Source organism: Strigops habroptila, chromosome 8 (genome assembly GCF_004027225.2).
Source record: "Strigops habroptila isolate Jane chromosome 8, bStrHab1.2.pri, whole genome shotgun sequence".
NCBI lineage: Eukaryota > Metazoa > Chordata > Aves > Psittaciformes > Psittacidae > Strigops > Strigops habroptila.
This window is the reverse complement of record NC_044284.2, coordinates 61844585-61863487: the sequence shown is the minus strand read 5'-3', so window position 1 is coordinate 61863487 and position 18903 is coordinate 61844585. Positions and strand designations below refer to the sequence as shown.

Here is an 18903-nt window from a genome sequence, read left to right as displayed (position 1 = left end):
CCAGAGGAGGCCCCGGAGCTGCTGCGAGGGCTGGAGCAGCTCTGCTCTGGAGCCAGGCTGAGAGAGCTGGGCTGGGGCAGCCTGGAGAAGAGAAGGCTCCTGAAGGGGAGACCTTAGAGCAGCTCCAGTGCCTAAAGGGGCTCCAGGAAACCTGGAGAGGGGCTTTGGACAAGGGCCTGTAGGGACAGGCCAAGGGGAATGGCTTTAACCTGCCAGAGGGGAGACTGAGATGAGCTCTGAGGCAGAAGCTGTTCCCTGTGAGGGTGCTGAGGCGCTGGCACAGGGTGCCCAGAGAAGCTGTGGCTGCCCCATCCCTGGCAGTGTTCAAGGCCAGGTTGGACACAGGGGCTTGGAGCAACCTGCCCTAGTGGAAGGTGTCCCTGCCCGTGGCAGGGGGTTGGAACTGGGTGAGCTTTAAGCTCCCTTCCAACACAAACCAGGCTGGGATTCTGTGATCTACAGATTTGAGTTATTCAACTTAAAAGGTGTTTTACTTCCAAAGGAATAGTGACAAGGTACTCTTTTGAACCTTTATTCCCCTGCTAGCTGGATTTCAGAGCTGCTGTTTAAGCTCAGTTTACGTAACTGGAGTGAACTGGGAGCTCTTCACCAGGCAGAGCTGCTGGGCCATTCCCAGTGTACTTCAGCAGTGGGGATTTAATTACATGTTCACTCAGCAGGTGGTTCTGAAGTCCTAGATCTTAAAGAGTAAGGAAAGATAAACTGGTGTTTAATTATCCCTGTTGGAGCCCCAGTTTAGTGCCCAGCCACGTACCTGCTGAGGCTGTTCTGAGCGCTTGCTGCACGGTAACCTCATTCCCCAAAGCCTATGGAAAGAAATAGGGCAAGGCCTTGAAAACCAGGGATTTTCTCGGGAAAAGGGGCAGCTCCTCCTCTTTGCAGGTGTTGCTGCGGGTTATAAGAAGGGAAAAAAATACAGGTGAATGGCCTGCATGAATTGCATTGGAAGTTTTATGTGGTTTTCCCTGGCACAGTGTGGCTGGTGAGCATCCTCCACTTCTGAACCAAGTCCTCAGTTTTCCACGGAAAAAGGTATTTTTCCCTAACGGATGAGCTAAACCTTCCCACTGGCTTATTCGCTCCGTTTGTTTGTTGCCTGCAGTTAATTCCAGAGCGCAGGCTGTGCCTCTCGGGCCTGCGGTACCTGGAGAGGACCCGCAGCCTTGCTCCCTCCCCATCCCATAACCATTCTTGTAGCTTCTGACAACTTTCAAACAGAACAGGGGTGGGAATGAACAGGGAAAAAGGGGGAAAGGGTGACCACAAGTGCACAGCAGTGTGTGCGCTGATGCTTTGAGGGCTGGATGTGGGCCCTTTGCAGCAAGCCAAGAGATTCTGGTGGGATTAATGGCTGCTGCAATGGAAACTGTTCTTCCAGCTATCTGTCTCAGTGCCCCTTTCTGCTCCTGTAGTCAGTCCCCTTGTGCTGAGAAGGGGAACATCAAAGCTGCATGATGAAAATCAAAGCAGCAGGTCAGGGAGGGGATCCTGCCCCTCTGCTGCGCTCTGGGGAGACCCCCCCTGCAGTCCTGATCCAGCTCTGGGGCAACAGCACAAGAGGGACGTGGAGCTGCTGGAGCGAGGCCAGAGGAGGCCCCGGAGCTGCTGCGAGGGCTGGAGCAGCTCTGCTCTGGAGCCAGGCTGGGAGGCTTGGAGCAACCTGCTCTAGTGGAAGGTGTCCCTGCCTGTGGCAGGGGTTGGAACTGGATGAGCTTTAAGGTCCCTTCCAACCCAAACCAGTCTGTGATACCTCCTCAGAGCCCTTTCTGCAGGAAGGCTTTGCCTTGGGCACGATGGCCAGAGGACAGTGTTGGTGGGACTGATTGTCTCTTTTTAGGCCATGAGTCAGACCCAGTGAGAGCTGCAGCCATGCCTGCAGCTGCTCTGGGCTGGGGAATCTCTGTTGTCACCAACCCTGGGCCTGGCAGACCTACTTTATCTCTTGGACAGGGTTGTCACTCACTCTATGTTCCAGCAGGAGCAGGCACAGGGGACCCCCAGGCCAGCTCTTGCCTAGAACAGCCTGAGCTCACACCAGCCATGTTTTGTCTTTGGTGGTGAACTGAAAAACCTTTTGGAGCTTTGCTTTTGGTGTGTTTAATAGAGAATGAGTGGTCGTGGCTGAGAGTGCTGCAGGACACGAGATCCCTATGAGGAAAGTGGTGGGATGAGCTGGCCTCTAAGAGTATCTTTGGGCAGCCCTGAGCCAAAAGCAATGAGCACGAAGGCTTGTTTCCTAGGAACTGGAGTTGTGCCCTCCACAGCTGAGTGGTCTTTTCTTTAGAGAGTAGCTTAACTCTCCTGAGAGACATCCCTGGAGACATCCCTATCCCCGAATCCCTGCCCTGGCCTCCAAGAGCACAAACCCCAAGTTCTGCAGGGCTGCAGCCACCGCTGACGGAAATCTGCAGAGTGCTCTGCAGGATCTTGTGCTGCCTAAAACCAAATGTACCCTGTGAGAAACCCCACGGGTCGAGATGGCCACAGAGCTCAGTGAGCCGGGTGGGTTGCCGGGAGCCTAGAGAGAAAACAGTATTAGTGGATGATGACCTAGTTGTTTGTAAATCTCCCTGCAGAAGAGCTTTGGTAATCTTAGGAGGACTATTAAAGTAATGCTGCCCGTGTTTGTTTGGAGATGAGGAAACACAGCAATTTAATTTTCAAATGTTATGGTTAGGGTTGTTGGAGGGTTTTTTTTAAAACATTAATTTATTAACAGAGCTGGGAAAATGAGCACTGCAGCTTTCCTAACCAGGTCATCCCTCTCCGATGGGAAGGGACTGCGGAGAAACTCCAACCTCTCCAGTAGCAAAAGGAGGGTTAGGGCTGTGGGTTAGAGGTGGGGAAGGGAAGGCTGGGCAGAGTCAGCCCTGGCTTGTCCCAGCAACGTGAGAGGAGAATGGTTTAACCTTTGATTTTACAGGAACTGATTTGTAACCTTATGTCTTTAAAAGGAAAGTGCTAAATTTGGAGGAATCGGCAAATGCTGAACTCTTACTTCTTGGAGATGCACCCATTGCTTTTTAGAAATGAATCGCTTTGGGTCGGTTTTTTCCCACACCATAGTTTTCCAAGATAGTAAGTGAAAAGTGCAGGGTCTGGAATGGGATTTGGGGCTCAGTTTGTTGTGGATCCATGTTTCTGTGTCCATGGGAAAGAGCTTGTTACTCCAGGAGTGATTACTTTAGAGCACTCGCAGTTGGTTTGTGACACACCAGCAGAGTTTGTTATCAAATTCAGCAGCTGCATTTATCAGCTCCAACAGCGCGTGGTGGAGGCTCCTGGCTGGAAGTCTCATTTTTCATGAGCCTCTTTGGTATGGGGAAGCTTTGGCAGCTCTGACCCTCTTCTGTGGGTCCTTCTGGGCAATACCTGCACACGGTGAAGCTGTTGGGTGTGGGGTGCCTGTGCCTCAATCCCAGGGCCCCACAGAGACTCTGACCAGGTCCCCCCAGTGCTGGTGATGGGAGGGAGAGCAGGGTGAACACAGGGCTCTGATCCTGTGGTTTTACTCTGATCAAACCCCTCGAAAGTTGGATCTTCTCATTTCTCCCTATATTCTTTGCACAGCAAATTTCCCAAAGTAGCCTCTAGTCTCATCTCTGTTATTTTTCCATAAGAGTATGACCTAAACAAGAGAAATTCCTTTTAAATTCCTCTCCTACCATTTCAGTTCCACATAGCCAAGATGCTGTTTTGTATTTGCACGTGTCCCACTTGGTGCCTGTGGACTCGGTGTCCATCTGGAGCAGGGTCATTTCCCTCAACTGCTGCTGGGACCTGTTGGAGCAAGGCCAGAGGAGGCCCCGGAGCTGCTGCGAGGGCTGGAGCAGCTCTGCTCTGGAGCCAGGCTGAGAGAGCTGGGCTGGGGCAGCCTGGAGAAGAGAAGGCTCCTGAAGGGGAGACCTTAGAGCAGCTCCAGTGCCTAAAGGGGCTCCAGGAAACCTGGAGAGGGGCTTTGGACAAGGGCCTGTAGGGACAGGCCAAGGGGAATGGCTTTAACCTGCCAGAGGGGAGACTGAGATGAGCTCTGAGGCAGAAGCTCTTCCCTGTGAGAGTGGAATGAGTTACAAACAGGTTAAGCCTCATTTACATGTCCTGGTTGGACTCTGCAGCCATTTGGCCTCAGCGAGCACCGGGATTAAGTGACAAAACCCAGGTCCAGGAAGGCCTTCGATCTGGTGGTTTCCCATTGCTTTCAGAGGGAAGGCATCACAAAACTTGGGCTTGAATGTATTAATACTTTTATATATTAATGATCAATATTCTGCTTTGAGCAGAATCGGGCCCAGGTGCTATTTTGGTGTGCTGGCAGCGGGCTGTGGCAGCAGAGCATCCCCCTGCTTGCTCTCATGGCACACCAGCAATGACAGGAAGTGTTAAACAAACCCCACAAAGTCTGTGTCCTTTTAAACTTCCTTTCTAGGAACTCCAGCTTAACAGTTAGCTTTTCAGTGAGTAAATTCCTCAAATTATCACAGAATCATAGGACAGTTTAGAAGGGAGCTTAAAGCTCATCCAGCTCCAACCCCTGCCACGGGCAGGGACACCTTCCACTAGAGCAGGTTGCTCCAAGCCCCTGTGTCCAACCTGGCCTTGAACACTGCCAGGGTTAAATACCTCAAATGTCTACTAACAGAAGACTCCTGTTAGGTTTCCAAATGCTGTTTTAGAGCAGCACATGGTGCTGCAAAGTGCAGCCTTCGTGATCCATCGGATCTGTCACTGCCTTGAAATGGAAGAGGCTCCTTGTCTGAGTCAGGGCACTGCAGGGCTTACGTCAGAGGTGAGTTATGCACCGTGGCCTTTGCCTTGAATTCCAGGGAGTTTTTACTTTGTGTTTTCCAAACAATATAACATGCATTCAACATACACCTCCCATCATCCCTTACAAGGAGAGCCATGTTCCCAGTAGCCTGCCCTTTCCCAGCAATAAAGCAGGATGTCTGAATAAGAAACCTTTGCAATCAGTCAGTTTTATGACCTTTTCCAGAGAAAGGTGTTTATGCTGCGTCAGTCACCTCCTGCTCTTGAGTCATTTTCATACTGAATCACTAAATGTGCCTTCAGAATGAGTTTTAATATTTGGGTGCTACAAATATTAGTAATTCCTGGTGCATACTCTGTGTTCGTGCTGTGGGCTGTCACAGCTCTGTGATGAGCAATAACTCAACTGTAGTATGTTCGATCTGGGTTAGTAACTGAGAGTTTGTGTTGTGATGCTGATGGAGAGGGTACTGCAGACTCTTGTGCAGCTCAGCTCTCCTCCTCACAGCCAAAGCATGCTGTGCTGTGTATCAGCTGCCCTGCACTGGCTCCTGCTTTGGGTTGTGACCTCCTGCCTTGTGCATGGATTAAACAAGGGCTGGAAGAGGCTCACAGGGCTGGAGGAGGAGCTGGTTTCATGCAGGCAATCCTGGCTCCTTTCCTTTGTGCTGCTCTGAAAGCAGCACCATGGAGCAGTAGGTGCTGAGGGAGGATGAGTGTCTGTGTCTTTGGTTAGGACAGTGCCGTAGTGGGAATGCTGCTTTGCAGGGGAAACATCCTGTTGATTCTTTAAGCTTTGCATTAACTGCCTTCCATGGGTGGTGAGCAGCGACCCATGTGCAACTCAGTGCATAAGTGACCTCTCTAGAGGGAACTCTGAGGAAATCTGGGGTTGATGAGGGGCTGGTGGGAGCTGGGGCAATGGATGGGTGCCATGGGCGAAGGCTTGTGTGGCCGAGCGGGCTGCGGTGGAGGTGAGCAGCCAGGGTTTACAGGCTGTGTGTGCACAGCCAGGGTGAGTCACCTGCCCGGGGCGGCTGCTCTGCTCAACGCGCTCTGCTTCACCGCGGCTTTGCTCCTGGTAGCTGCATGCAGAAACCCTGTGTGTAAGCACTGAGAGGAGGGGAAGGTGCCTGCTCCAGATGCAGCGTGGCCCTGAAATGGCTGGAGCCGCGCCTGCTGCAGGAGCTGGCACACACTGAAAGGCTCTAAAAGTACAAAAGACCTTCTGTGCTTTCATAGAACCATCACAGAACCCCAGACTGGTTTGGGTTGGAAGGGACCTTAAAGCTCATCCAGCTCCAACCCCTGCCACGGGCAGGGACACCTTCCACTAGAGCAGGTTGCTCCAAGCCCCTGTGTCCAACCTGGCCTTGAACACTGCCAGGGATGGGGCAGCCACAGCTTCTCTGGGAAAAGTCTGTGCCAGCGCCTCAGCACCCTCACAGGGAAGAGCTTCTGCCTCAGAGCTCATCTCAATCTCCCTGGATTTAATAGCCCTGGAATCAGTCATTTGGAGCAGCATTTTAAACTAGTTCTGGGTTTTGTGCTTGTCTCCTCCTCCTGGATGCAAGGATGTTGGCCAGTGAGCTGAGCAGGGGCTGTTATATGGCCACTCCGATTCACAGAGATTGGAGAGAGTAATCAGTATGTCCTTAATATTTGTTTCAGGAGCTAAGTTTATGAATTAATTCAGTTTGGTTATGACTGTCCCTCCTACCTGGATGTGAGCAGGAGGTGTTACCTGCCACTGGGCAACTGCTCTTTGCCCAAGGCTGTTGCAAGGGAGGTCTCCCCATGTGCTGCCGCGGGGTTCCCCAGCTGTAGCTGCATCCCTGTGCTGCTCCCGTGGCATCTCACCACCAAGCTCTGCTGGTGTCCACTGTGCAGAGGGAGAGGAGAGTGCTGAGAACCTGAGCCCTGCTGAGCAGTGTAGAAACAGCAGTGGGTGCCAAAGCGGGGCCTGGGTGCAGAATAACGCTGATCCAGCTGGCGGGGCAGGCACCAGCACCATGGGAGGTGTGAGAAACACGAGGCATGCGAGGAAACGCTGCACGCAGCACTTGGAAAGGTCAGATGGAGCTGCATGGGGCTCGGGTCCTGTAATGCAGTGAGTGCAGCACCATGGAGCCAGTTATTGCGCTGGATCTGTGGAAACAAGCAGCAGGTTTGGACATGGTCCTGCTAGAGATTGTGTGCAAGGGCTGGCAGAGAAAGGGCAGTTTCACAGGTCAGGGCTGTTCTAAACCAGCTGCTCTGTGAACTCCTGGGTGCTGAATAGTTTCCTAGAATCACAGAACCCCAGCCTGTTCTGTGTTGGAAGGAGCTTAAAGCTCATCCAGTTCCAACCTCTGCCACGGGCAGGGACACCTTCCACTAGAGCAGGTTGCTCCAAGCCCCTGTGTCCAACCTGGCCTTGAACACTGCCAGTGATCATACAGCTGCACATGTATGATCCGAGTTCATTTCTTGCACTTTGGGGGGGTCAGGAGCTTCTCTTCATCCTCGGTCCAGCTCTCAGGAAAGCACGTGGCATCCTGGCTTGGCTCCTGCCCTTGTGCTGCTTGGAGGGGGGGAACAAGCTGTGCTCGGATCCCTGCTGGACCAATGAAGAGCATCCTCTCTCCTCCCTGGTCACCGTCCAAACACTGTCCCTGCTTTGGGATTGATGCTTTGCATTCTTATCCCAAGAAGGAAAGTCCTGGAGCGGCTCAGGATTTTTTCCACCACCCCGCATGTGTGTGCACACAGGAGCAGGCAGCAGCTGGGAGCACATTCTGAACTTGGCCTTCTTGTCTTCCTTTTCCTCTCACATGTTGTGAAGCTGCTGCAGACCTGAAACGCAGCCCAGATGAAGGAGATGGAGAGGCTGAGCTGGCATAGCTGGTGTTGCTGTGCCTCTGCCCATCCTGCGCACTGCAGCAGCTCAGTGCAGGGACAGGAACCAGCCATGAAACCTTCCTCCATCTGTGAGAGGGAGAGGATGGGCTGCTCCTCAGTCCCAGTGCTCCGACAGGCAGCACCTCTCCTCCATCCCGGCCCTGCCTGGGGCAACTGGCTCTTCCCATAGCAGGATCCATCCCACTGGTGCAGAGACTGACCCTGTTGCATCCAGCCCTGTGCAGGTGGCAGGAGGAGGGGTGGCCATGCTCCGGCTGGGAAAAGCACAATCCACAAACCCATATCACCCATTAGCACAGGGAAGAGCAGAGCAGAAAGATGCACAAGGCCCAATGCATTTCTCCTGGAGAGTGTTTTGGATTCAGAGCATCATTTGCTGAGCTGCTTCTCTGCTGTTGTGTGAAACAGTAATGAGAAAGAGAAGCACTTTTCCTGCAGCGTGGCGCGGGTGCCTCTGTGTAAAAGCAGTTGAACATGTCCTGCTGCCTTCTGGCACAATAACTTGCTGTCTTTCACAACAGAACTTCACCACTTGCCTGAAAATGTCTGGCAAAACAGCTAGCACGACCAACAACATCGCTCAGGCCCGAAGGACTGTCCAGCAGCTAAGAATAGAAGCCTCCATAGAAAGAATAAAGGTGAGAGCACATCCTCCTTCACCACTCCTTTTTTTCCCTTTTTACGTTTTCCCCCTTCCATCTGTAGGGTGATAGCAGAGTGTGTTTGTGTGTGTGCCCACAGTTCAGTGTTTTCCCCATCCCAAAATACATCTACATTTCAGCCCAGCAAATCTGAATAAATGTAATCCGTGTGGCTGCTTACAGCAGCATCCTCAGGGAGCTCAGTGTTCCATGGACTGCTGGGAGAACCAAAGCAAAACCCAGAGTGCAGCTCAGATGGGTGAAACAGAAGGCAGGGATGAGTTTCTAGTTTCATGCATATTGTGGGATTTTGTTCCATTGTTTGGCTGGCTGAATGTGACATCTGCAAGGGAGGGGAAGATGCAGGGACACTACAAAGATAAGAAGGTAGCAGTAACTGGATTCCTTTAACATAAGGCAGAAAATAAACCACACTTTTTTTCTAGCTGGCAGGGATGGAATATTGGCTACACTAGTAATACTGCCTTTTCATGGTTTACATGCTCCCTGCATTGCTGTCCAGCCCTTTTTGAAGGCCAGCAAACCAGATATACAGATCCACAGAGCAGGGGTGCCCTGCCTCAGTGGCTAGTCATAGCATCCCAGACTGGTTTCTGTTGGAAGGGAGCTTAAAGCTCATCCAGCTCCAACCCCCTGCCATGGGCAGGGACACCTTCCACTAGAGCAGGTTGCTCCAAGCCCCTGTGTCCAACCTGGCCTTGAACACTGCCAGGGATGGGGCAGCCACAGCTTCTCTGGGAAAAGTCTGTGCCAGCGCCTCAGCACCCTCACAGGGAAGAGCTTCTGCCCCAGAGCTCATCTCAATCTCCCCTCTGGCAGGTTAAAGCCATTCCCCTTGGCCTGTCCCTACAGGCCCTTGTCCAAAGCCCCTCTCCAGGTTTCCTGGAGCCCCTTTAGGCCCTGGAGCTGCTCTAAGGTGTCCCCTTCAGGAGCCTTCTCTTCTCCAGGCTGCCCCAGCCCAGCTCTCTCAGCCTGGCTCCAGAGCAGAGCTGCTCCAGCCCTCGCAGCAGCTCCGGGGCCTCCTCTGGCCTCGCTCCAGCAGCTCCACGTCCCTCTTGTGCTGTTGCCCCAGAGCTGGATCAGGGCTGCAGGGGGGGTCTCCCCAGAGCGCAGCAGAGGGGCAGGATCCCCTCCCTGACCTGCTGCTCACGCTCTGGGGGTGCAGCCCAGCACGCGTGGGGTTCTGTGCTGCAAGATCCTGCTGCCGGGTCATCTGAGGACACTTGTGTTTACTGTCCCCGCTTTGTTCCTCGTTACAAACCTGCTGTACTATTTGGAACCTCCTCCTGTTTATTTTTAGTCTTCTGTAGAAGCCGTGTAGGGGCCAGGCAGTACTTCTGCCAGGAGTCACAGACTAACCCCAAGAGCACCAAGGTCCATCCTTTCTTCCTCCCTGCATGTAAAGCTGGAGCCAGCCCAGGTCTCTTTTGCAGGAGATGGGGCCCTGGAGAGGGTGTTGATCTCCAAGCACCTCTCCCATCCCACACAGAATCCCAGCCTGGTTTGTGCTGGAAGGGACCTTAAAGCTCATCCAGTTCCATCCCCCTGCCACGGGCAGGGACACCTTCCACTAGAGCAGGTTGCTCCAAGCCCCGTCCAACCCGGCTTTGAACACACACATTACACACAGGGACTTTGTACCCATCAGCAGCACATGTGATCATGTTACCATGGAAAACACCATTTTATGGGCTTCTTTTCCCCTGTGTTCTGCAGGTGTCAAAAGCATCCGCAGACCTAATGCTCTACTGTGAAGAACACGCCAAGAAAGATCCGTTGCTAATGGGCATTCCAGCTTCTGAGAACCCTTTCAAGGACAAGAAGACCTGCATTTTGTTATAGGAGAGCGACAGCAGCTCTGCTCCCTCCTGGGCAAAGCCAGCCACCGGCGGGCGTATAGGCAAATACTCTGTAAGGTACCGGCTACTCACTGTGTAAGAGCAGCTGTTCTTTTACCATGTGTATAAACGATTTCTTAAGCTTTCTAAAGCATTCTGTTCCCTCTCTTTATTAGGAAGTGAGGTTTTAAACTGAATTAACTTCTTTCTTGGCCAAGGGAGTGGGGTTTTGGATGCAGAGGGATGGGCAGGGTGAGCCGGGGGTCTCATCCTCTGCAGGAATGGGGTTCACCTCTCCAGTTACACAAACAAAACCAAAGTTGCCTGAGCTTTGCTGCCAGAGCAGAGGCATAGGTGTAAAAACCTTGAACATCGTTGGGTCTACACCTTTTTAAGATGATGTCTGTGCTGCCTGTGTTGGTAGCATGTGTTTATGCACAGGCACATTTAGAAGTGCATTATCTAGCAAAAACTACCTTAAAAATGATTGTAGCAACTGGTGGTGAGCTCCAGGGAGCCATACCTGCAGCCTTCCTCATGCCGACTTCTCTTAACAGGGGTTTCTAAGTGTAAAACCTAAAGAGTGGGAGATCTGCAGGTTTATTTTCCTGCTTTTTAAGTTGAAAAAGCAGGATTTTCAGCTTTGATTCTGCTTCTCTACCTGTTCTTCTCTAAATAAAAATCCATGTTAGTCTAAAACCCCCCTGTCAAGAGAGCCAAAGGCTGCGAGGTTGTGCTGCTGGGCTGGAGGCATGGTTCTGTCACACCACATCCCGGTTCCATTTTGTGCAGGGAGTCAGAACTTGACTCTTCTTTTTTAAATTCATTTTTTAAAGGGGGAGGGAGGGGAGGGAAATGCCAAATTCTATCCAGATTGTGGTTCTGCAGCTAGAATTGGAGGGTCTTTCCATCAAGTAAGTGATTTTATATATACACATAATAAAACATTCTTTCTCTGTCTGCGTGTGTATATATATATACAAACTTCATAGTATATTTATACAAACATTGCATATTAACAGCAAACTTGGAAGGGATTGAAATTAATGCTGCCTTCAGCTGGCTACAAATGTCTTTCTCAGTAGCTGGTGGTTCAGAGGTTGCACTTGTGATCATGCCATAACTGTGCATTTCTGTAATTATATTTGCAGAATTTATTAACCACTTGTAATTTACTGTCTTACGTTGCATATTTGTCCTTTCTATATTAAATTATATGCACACTATTGAGAGAGATTGAGAAATTCTATGTTTGTTTAACAGGCCTCAAACAAAGAGTTCAAAGATCAACATACAAGGCTGAGAGGAGATTGGTTCTGACGATTCGGTGCCTACATGCAGATTATAAGTAGAGTATTTTTCTAGTGACAGTTTTAAAAACAATAATGTAAATTCACACTATTTTGGGGTTTTTTTACTGTTGTGCCATTTTATAACACATCTTGTTATGAACAGTGATTAACTCAGTTTGGGTGTGCAAGGCCGTTGAGAGAACTCCAGCTGTGCTCAGGAGTGTGCAGGCAGGTACATGGGGAGGGTGAAGAACCTCATGCTGTTGCCTCAGTATTGTCCTCCCACCAATCTGTTGTCCCTGTATTAATCTGCCTTTTTATTCTGTAAGCCCCTTGCCCCCCAGATTCACCTGTGGAGCTGCAGAGATGCTGTTCGTGCCTGGCTTTGTTTCTCTTTGTCTGCCCTTAAAGCCTGCAGCAGGGACTGGTGCGTGATCCAGCTGTGGGGCACTGGTTGATCCAGCTGTGGGGTCCAGGCAGCACTCTGAGCTGGAGCATGGCCACCTCCTGTCACCCCCATCACACCATGTCCACAGCGCTGGTAACTCTGCACTTGCCAATAAAGAGCTCCTGGCACCTTCCTCGGGCTCGCTCCGTCTCTCCTCTCCTACAAACCCCTTGGTGTTTGCCAAGCCAATGCTGAGCGTGCCCTGGCTGGGGCCGTGGCTCTGTCCCAGCCCCACAGCTGAGTTTAAGTGTGTTTTTCAACCTTTTTCCATGCCATTTTGACATCCTTGCAGCATGATTTGTGCCAGCAGCTATTTCATGCTTGCTTACACACCCAGAGAACAAAAGGAGTGATTGTAGGTGGCCGTGATCGCATCGGTGATCAGAGGCATAGGATGAAACACTGTGCCGGGTTCTCTTTTTCAGGTGCTTCCTCAGTTTTAGGCAGAAGAATTGGAATCAGCAGCTAATCACCACCAACTGCCCGCTTCTAATGGTGTTTAATGTATAGATACTCAGTAAACTCCTTATTTTTTAAATGCAATATATAGGGGCTCAAGTGGTTACATTTGCACTTTGCTCTTTTGCTATAAATACTCCCATGAAAGAACAGGAATGGTAAAATTCAGGGGAAATGCAGACTCTGCCTTAGAATGAAAAGGAGAAGTGAGACCATCTGCGCCCACAGCTGCTGGGAGGAACCCATGGAGGTGGCATGCTCTTTAGCTCTCTTTTATATCAAGCTCCAGAAGGGGTATTTATTCTATTTTCCCCCCATAAATTAAGCAGCCAGCTTGTTATTTGTGATTAGTTTCTCTTTATATTCTAATTTGACTCTTTAATGCTGTGTTCCATTAACAGAAGAAGGGCTGGTTGGTGGCTTGAAGACCTGACTCTTGCTAAAACAACCCCTTGTTAAAATATTTATGCTTTTCCTATGCTCCAAGCTTATCATCTTCATTTTCCTTGCCCTCCTGGAGCTGGTGAGCTGCAAAGGTTGGACTTGCTGCTGCACTGGTGTATTGCTGGTGTTTCTCCATGGGAAGGGTGGTGGTGGGGTTGGGATGGGGATATGGCCTGGTGCAGGTAGTACTGGTACCCCCTGCTCCTAATCTGCTGGGGGGCCCTTACAGAACCTGGTTGTCCCCATGGTGACAGCAGGAGGGCAGCTCTGAGGTGGGATGATGGCCAGGGCATGCCCACCAAGAACCTCAAGCGTGCTTGCAGGTTGTGGTTAAATCTTGGGTGGGAGCTGTTCATGGGGCTGGAAGGGGGAAAAAGGAGAGCTCAGATCTGCTCACAGTTTGCTGGGCATCAGGATGGGTTTATTCGGATGAGCGCTGCAGCAGGGGTGAGAGCTGCAGGGCACCAGCAGCAGTGACAGGAGCTGGGTGCTCAAGGCCAGGTTGGACACAGGGGCTTGGAGCAACCTGCTCTAGTGGAAGGTGTCCCTGCCTGTGGCAGGGGGTTGGAACTGGATGAGCTTTAAGGACCCTTCCAACCCAAACTAGGCTGGGATTCTGTGATGCTGAGGGTGAGTGTTGCCTCTTTGCAGCCCCAGCACAGGGCAGAGCTGGCTGTGGTGCAGCTCAGAGTGGTCTCTGAAGCTAAAAATGTTTAGAAAACCCCTTTTTGTGCAGCTCCTGTGTCAGAGCCTGACCCGATCTCTGTGCTTTAGACACTCACAGGGTTCTTCACTGGGTGCACATCACAGTGGGCAGCGAGGGTGACTCCTGCACCATCCATGTGTGTCCATGTGCTGACGGTGATGCTCCTCCTGCACCATCCCACATCCCCGGGGGCCGAGGACGGTGCCTGCCTGGTCCCGAGCTACGTGCTGGACACGGTGCGAGGCTGACGCGGCCCCGCACCGGACGGGGACGGGAGCGGGCGGCCTCAAGCCGGAGCACGCCATGGGAGCGGGAGAACTGGTCCGGCACTTGCCGGGGGCAGCGGTGCTGGGGCCGTGGGGCAGCGCACACGTGCAATTAGGGGAGCCCTGATGTAGGTCAGTGGCGTCCCTGTGGCTGCGCAGGCACAAGGAGCCTGTTTGCCAGCTCTGTTAAGGCCTGGAGAGAGATTCCTGCCCCATGGAGTGCGGCTTCTGCCTGCCAAGAGTATGTGTGCAATTAAACCCAGAGCTTGGCACAGAAACCTCCTAACCCTGGAGGGGCCTGGTCCGTGCTGGGGGTGCACAGGGAATAAATCCAGGAGGGTTCACAGCGGTCTATGGACACCTTCCTGGGAAAGGAAACACCGGGTCAAGTTTTCCTCCTACAAGGAATCAGGTTTCCCCACTTTCCGCGAAGACTCAGGCTCTGCGGAGCCTCCCAAGTGCCTCCTCCTCTTGTTGTTCTTCTTTAAACTCAGCTGCGAAGTGGCAGCCTTGGAGAAAAAGGACAATTCCCAACATTTCCTGCTGCACATCAGCTGCTTTTTCCTTTAATGGCGTGGGAGGGGCTAGGACTAAACCCACACCGGGCCAGCACAGCAGGACCTTGCCCAGGGCCACGACAAGGAAGAAGCTGCCAAATGAACCCTTTTGACTGTATGCTAATGAACAGGGGGAAGAAAATAAACCCCAGGACCCAGGCTTGGAGTTTAAACTTTTATTTCCAAAAGAAGCCAAAGCCAGAAACCCAAAAAAACCCCTAAATACTATCAGATTTCAAACAATTACATTAATGTAGCTGCTTCCAACAGCCAACTGTTGAAGAGTGGGTGCAGATTAACTGCTTAAGGGCATTCTGGTTCTCAAACCTCCCGGTATAAATAATTTTTCCATCAATAATAGCATGAAATAACTTATTATATATCTTAGCATAAAAACTTGAGAATTAACATCCCAAAAAATACATTAAAAGGGGTTGTAAAATGTTTCAATTAACCTTATTTTTTTTCCTTGCTCTTTAAGGTATTTAATCCAGAAGCTGTTAAGTTGCACTTAGAAAATAGGTGGAGGGCGTCGGGCGTTTTCCATGAGGAATTTGGCCGCGCAGCACCCCGGGGGCTCACTCCTCCAGCCACGCAGGCGCTTCTCTTCCCTTGACTTCCACGCTCCTCCGTGTCGCTTGTCAGTCCCACACAACACGTAGCTCAACTCCAGCCTCCCCCCACCCTTTGATATCAGTTTTATCTGGGTATTTTTTTGTTGTTTTCTTCTTTTTTTTTTTTTTCCTGCCCTCCCTCCCGGGTGATCCTCGTGCCAGGGCAGGGAGTTACTTCCTGAGCAACTGCTTGTAAAGTTATTGCAAAACTCGAGTGCAGTCGGGTTCAGCCGAGCGCTCCGGTCACCGCTCGGGGAGGTTAATCACCGGCACCCACTGATCCATGTACCGGCTCTCCCGGCAGAAGCACATCAGCTGACTCAGCGCTGGATCCTTCCACTGCGAGGCGTGGGGGTTCTGGAAAGAGAAACACAGGGGGATGCTTTAATACGGGAGCGAAAAACAAGCCCTATGGAGAGGGAGAGAAAAAAAAGCAGAGCAGAAAACCCAGGAGCGTGAATCATCTTAAATTGCCACTAAAGCAAACAAACCAGTTGACTCCAGAATGACGAGTGGAGTTTTGCAGCTTTGGACTGCGGGGCAAAGGAGGAAAAGGGGGGGAAAAGGGGAAAAGAGACTCAGAGAATGATAAAAAATTGGAAGATAGACTCATAAAATGATTAAAAAGGAAAAACATACAATCCTGGAATGGTTTGGGTTAGGAGGGACCTTAAAGCTCATCTAGCCCATGGGCAGGGACACCTTCCACTAAGACTAGCTTGCTGAAGGAGTTTCTTAAGGATCCTATGGGATGTTCTCTGTGCTGGACGCGGGTCTGAGACTTAAGTGCGGGGTCTCTGTGCCCACAGGCACAGTCAGTTCTGGCTTTAAGGAATGTCATTTTGGAATTGCATTCAATTCCAGGCTTTGCAGGGCACCTTCATCAGCGCTCACTGGAAAGACGGGTTATGCCTCATGGCCAAGCCGGATGCCTCATGGCATGGACAGGCGGCGAACGCCGCCTGTCCATGCCATGAGGCATCCGGCTTGGCCATGCCATGAGGCATGACCATGACACACCAGCTGCCCCCAGCAACCAGGATCCATCCCAACTCACCGTGACGAGGACGCAATGAAGGTCGGCGGGTGGCCCGGGGCCAGCGGCGGGCAGCAGGAGCTGAGCCAAGCGTGCCGGGTTGTTGACACGGAGGATGTTGATGTCATTCTCGCAGCAGAAAGCCTGGATCAACGTGAAGTGGATCTGCAGCGCCGCGTCTCCCTCCTCTTCCTCATCGGCCGCCAGTAAGCACAGCACCACGTTATCCGGATCCCTGCGGGGATACGCCATGTCACCGGGAAGGGTGGCGGGACACCGGGATAAGGGATTGAGCACCGGGGTTTCACTCACACATTAAGCAACTTGGCTGCCTCATAGACACCAAGGGTGAGGCTCCGCTGGCTCAGCGCCTTGCTCAGCACCTCCTCCAGCGCGTCCCCCGCCTGCTCCATCCTGCCACCGGGACAAGCACAGACAAGCAGCCGCCGGTTACCGGGGGGGGGGGGTTGACACCACTTCGTGCCCCCCTCCCTTCCCGCATACCGTGCCCATACCTTACCTCCCGGCGGTGCGGTGGTCCCCGGGCAGCTCCTCCAGGGTCATAGTTCCACTGCGAGCCGCTCCCGGTGCTGGGACCGCTCCCGGTGGCGCCGCCGCCTCTGCAGCACAAAGGCGCCCCGCAGGCGTTATCCGACCGGCGCTCAGCCAATCCGCGCGGACCATATTTGCATATCGCCCTCCTATTGGTTTATGTAAATGAGGCCACTCCCCCATCTCGCCCAGCCGGCGCTGACCCCGCGCCTTAGAGCCGCCGGCCGCGGGAACCGGCGGGGCGGCGGCTGCTGATTGGCTGCGGGAGGGGAGGGGGCGTGGCCTGTGGAGGCGGCGGGGAAGGGGGCGGGAGGCGCCGGTCCCGGGAACGGGAATGGGAACGGGAACGGGGGAGGAAGGGCCGGGTGGAACGCGCGTTCGTTCCCCTAAACCGTACAAGCCGTGAATGCTCGGTGCCGGCTCCCGTTCCGGCAGCGTGCGGCCGTAGGGCGGCCATTTTGAGCGCTTCAGCTTTGCTCCTCTGTGCGCCCGGGACAAGCCCGAGGCGGGCCAAGGGGCTCTGCTCCCGCTGCTTCCACCGCCCGTGTCCAGCGCTGCTGGGATATCCCAGGATAACAGCCCGGGAGAAGTGCCACGGAGCAGCCATCCCGTGTCTGCGCCAGCCCCGTGCAGCCTCACCGCACCTCACACCAGCAGCGCCAGGCTGCGCTGGGCACCCTCCTGCACCGGCGTGTTCCCGCCTGCTGCGCCTCCAGGGACACGAGCTTCCCTTCGGGATGAAGCCGTGTCCCGCACACGCAGACCTCGTGCTCCCGCCGCTCCCCTCCGGCAGTCACCTCGTGTCGGTGCCAGCGCCCCGCACGCCATGTGGTGAAACCCGGGTGCGCCGCAGCGGAAGGCAGGCGCTGTCCCGGCGCGGGGCTGTCAGCGGGGACCGGAGGGGTGATGCCCTGGCACAACGTGACGAGCAGCGCTCGGCTGCTCACGGCAGCGCCAACGCGGCTGCCACAGTGCCAGCGGGCAGCGCGGAGCTGGGAGGGAGGCGCCGGTCCCTAGCTGCACAATGGGAATGAACCCGCATCCCTGGAGAGTGTCCGGAGTGCGGGGACACGGGGGCTGCTGCCGCCCATGTGCCGCCTTCCACTGGAGCAGGTTGCTCCAAGCCCCTGTGTCCAACCTGACCTTGAACACTGCCAGGGATGGGGCAGCCACAGCTTCTCTGGGCACCCTGTGCCAGCGCCTCAGCACCCTCACAGGGAAGAGCTTCTGCCTCAGAGCTCATCTCAATCTCCCCTCTGGCAGGTTAAAACCATTAACCAAAACAGCCTACCCCAAGCCTTGCCTTGAAGGACCCCACCAACATCTCTTGTACTGTTCAGTACACCGGTGCTGGACCCAGAGGAGGCAAATAAGGCAGCAGAGTGTTAAAATACATGTTCTGTGTGCGGTAAACTGTGTAGTTTCACTTCCAGCCTTGCTGGCCAGCAGAGATAAGGCAGCCTGTTGATACACCCCACACTTTGGAGGCAGCTTCAGTGGCTCTGGCCTCCAGATTGCTGGGGCAGCATGGTGCGTGCTCGCCGCTCAGCTGTGTTTGGTGCAGGTGATGCTGCAGGTACCCACATCCCTCTCCTGCACAGCCAGCACTGAGGGGTGCAGGATGCAGTGCAGTGATACAGCGCACAATGCAGTGCAGCAAGGCCGTGACCAGCACCGTGAGCAGTCAGGAAGGGCAAGCAGCAGCTCCGGAGCATGGTGGTGTCCCTGCTCAGCCACAGCTCCGTGTGCATCCTCCTGCTGTAAGGAGTGATCTGTTCCTTCTCGCCGGTTTGTCTTCTGCTGGGACACATTGTAATTTCCTGGTGAGTCACAGGCATTGCAGAAACAACTTTCCTGAGTGCTCTCCTGAAGCTTGTAAGAGTCGGAAGTTACAGAATTATCCCCATTTACTGCGCTGGCAGTGGGATGGTGGCATTTGCTGCAAGTGTGTGCTGGAGCCCAGAACCCCCCCGTGTGCTGGGCTGCACCCCCAGAGCGTGAGCAGCAGGTCAGGGAGGGGATTCTGCCCCTCTGCTGCGCTCTGGGGAGACCTTAGAGCAGCTCCAGTGCCTAAAGGGGCTCCAGGAAACCTGGAGAGGGGCTTTGGACAAGGGCCTGTAGGGACAGGCCAAGGGGAATGGCTTTAACGTGCCAGAGGGGAGACTGAGATGAGCTCTGAGGCAGAAGCTCTTCCCTGTGAGGGTGCTGAGGTGGCTGCCAGTGCTTCCTCCTGCAAATATCCCTGATGGGGGGAGCTGTGCTGGACTCTCCTCAACTTCCACTATGGTGAAGCAAAGCTTTCATGTCTCATAAAGCCATGAGACCGCTCTGCAGCTGGTG

At 53.3% G+C, this 18903-nt stretch overlaps 2 protein-coding genes across 5 annotated transcripts in view; one reads left to right on the top strand and one right to left on the bottom strand.

Annotated features, from left to right (window-relative positions):
• Positions 1–12062, top strand: part of GNG12 (G protein subunit gamma 12) — a 32759-nt gene extending 20697 nt beyond the window's left edge. For 3 of the 4 annotated variants that reach the window (XM_030494114.1, XM_030494116.1, XM_030494113.1), the window contains 2 exons: positions 8211–8327; positions 10068–12062. In XM_030494114.1, the coding sequence (XP_030349974.1) occupies positions 8232–8327; positions 10068–10193 (222 nt within the window). In that variant the 5' untranslated portion in view covers positions 8211–8231 and the 3' untranslated portion in view covers positions 10194–12062. Of the gene's footprint in view, positions 1–6506; positions 6824–8210; positions 8328–10067 lie in introns of those variants that run through there. The other variant, XM_030494115.1, reaches the window with a different exon arrangement.
• A 2460-nt stretch (positions 12063–14522) lies between these two features.
• GADD45A (growth arrest and DNA damage inducible alpha) lies at positions 14523–16645 on the bottom strand. The gene is made up of 4 exons (XM_030494111.1): positions 16532–16645; positions 16324–16425; positions 16033–16246; positions 14523–15332 (listed from the first exon to the last, which is right to left on the bottom strand). The coding sequence occupies exons 1-4, from the start codon at positions 16573–16575 to the stop codon at positions 15219–15221; spliced, it is 474 nt and encodes a 157-aa protein (XP_030349971.1). The 5' UTR covers positions 16576–16645; the 3' UTR covers positions 14523–15218.
• Positions 16646–18903: the final 2258 nt, after the last annotated feature.

Coding starts and splice junctions, on each gene's coding strand:
- GADD45A (XM_030494111.1), bottom strand. CDS start 16,575: ATGACCCTGGAGGAGCTGCCCGGGGACCACCGCACCGCCGGGAG. Junction 16,426..16,531: donor GACCACCGCACCGCCGGGAG/GTAAGGTATGGG, acceptor TCCCGGTGGCAG/GATGGAGCAGGCGGGGGACG. Junction 15,333..16,032: donor TTCATTGCGTCCTCGTCACG/GTGAGTTGGGAT, acceptor TTCTCTTTCCAG/AACCCCCACGCCTCGCAGTG.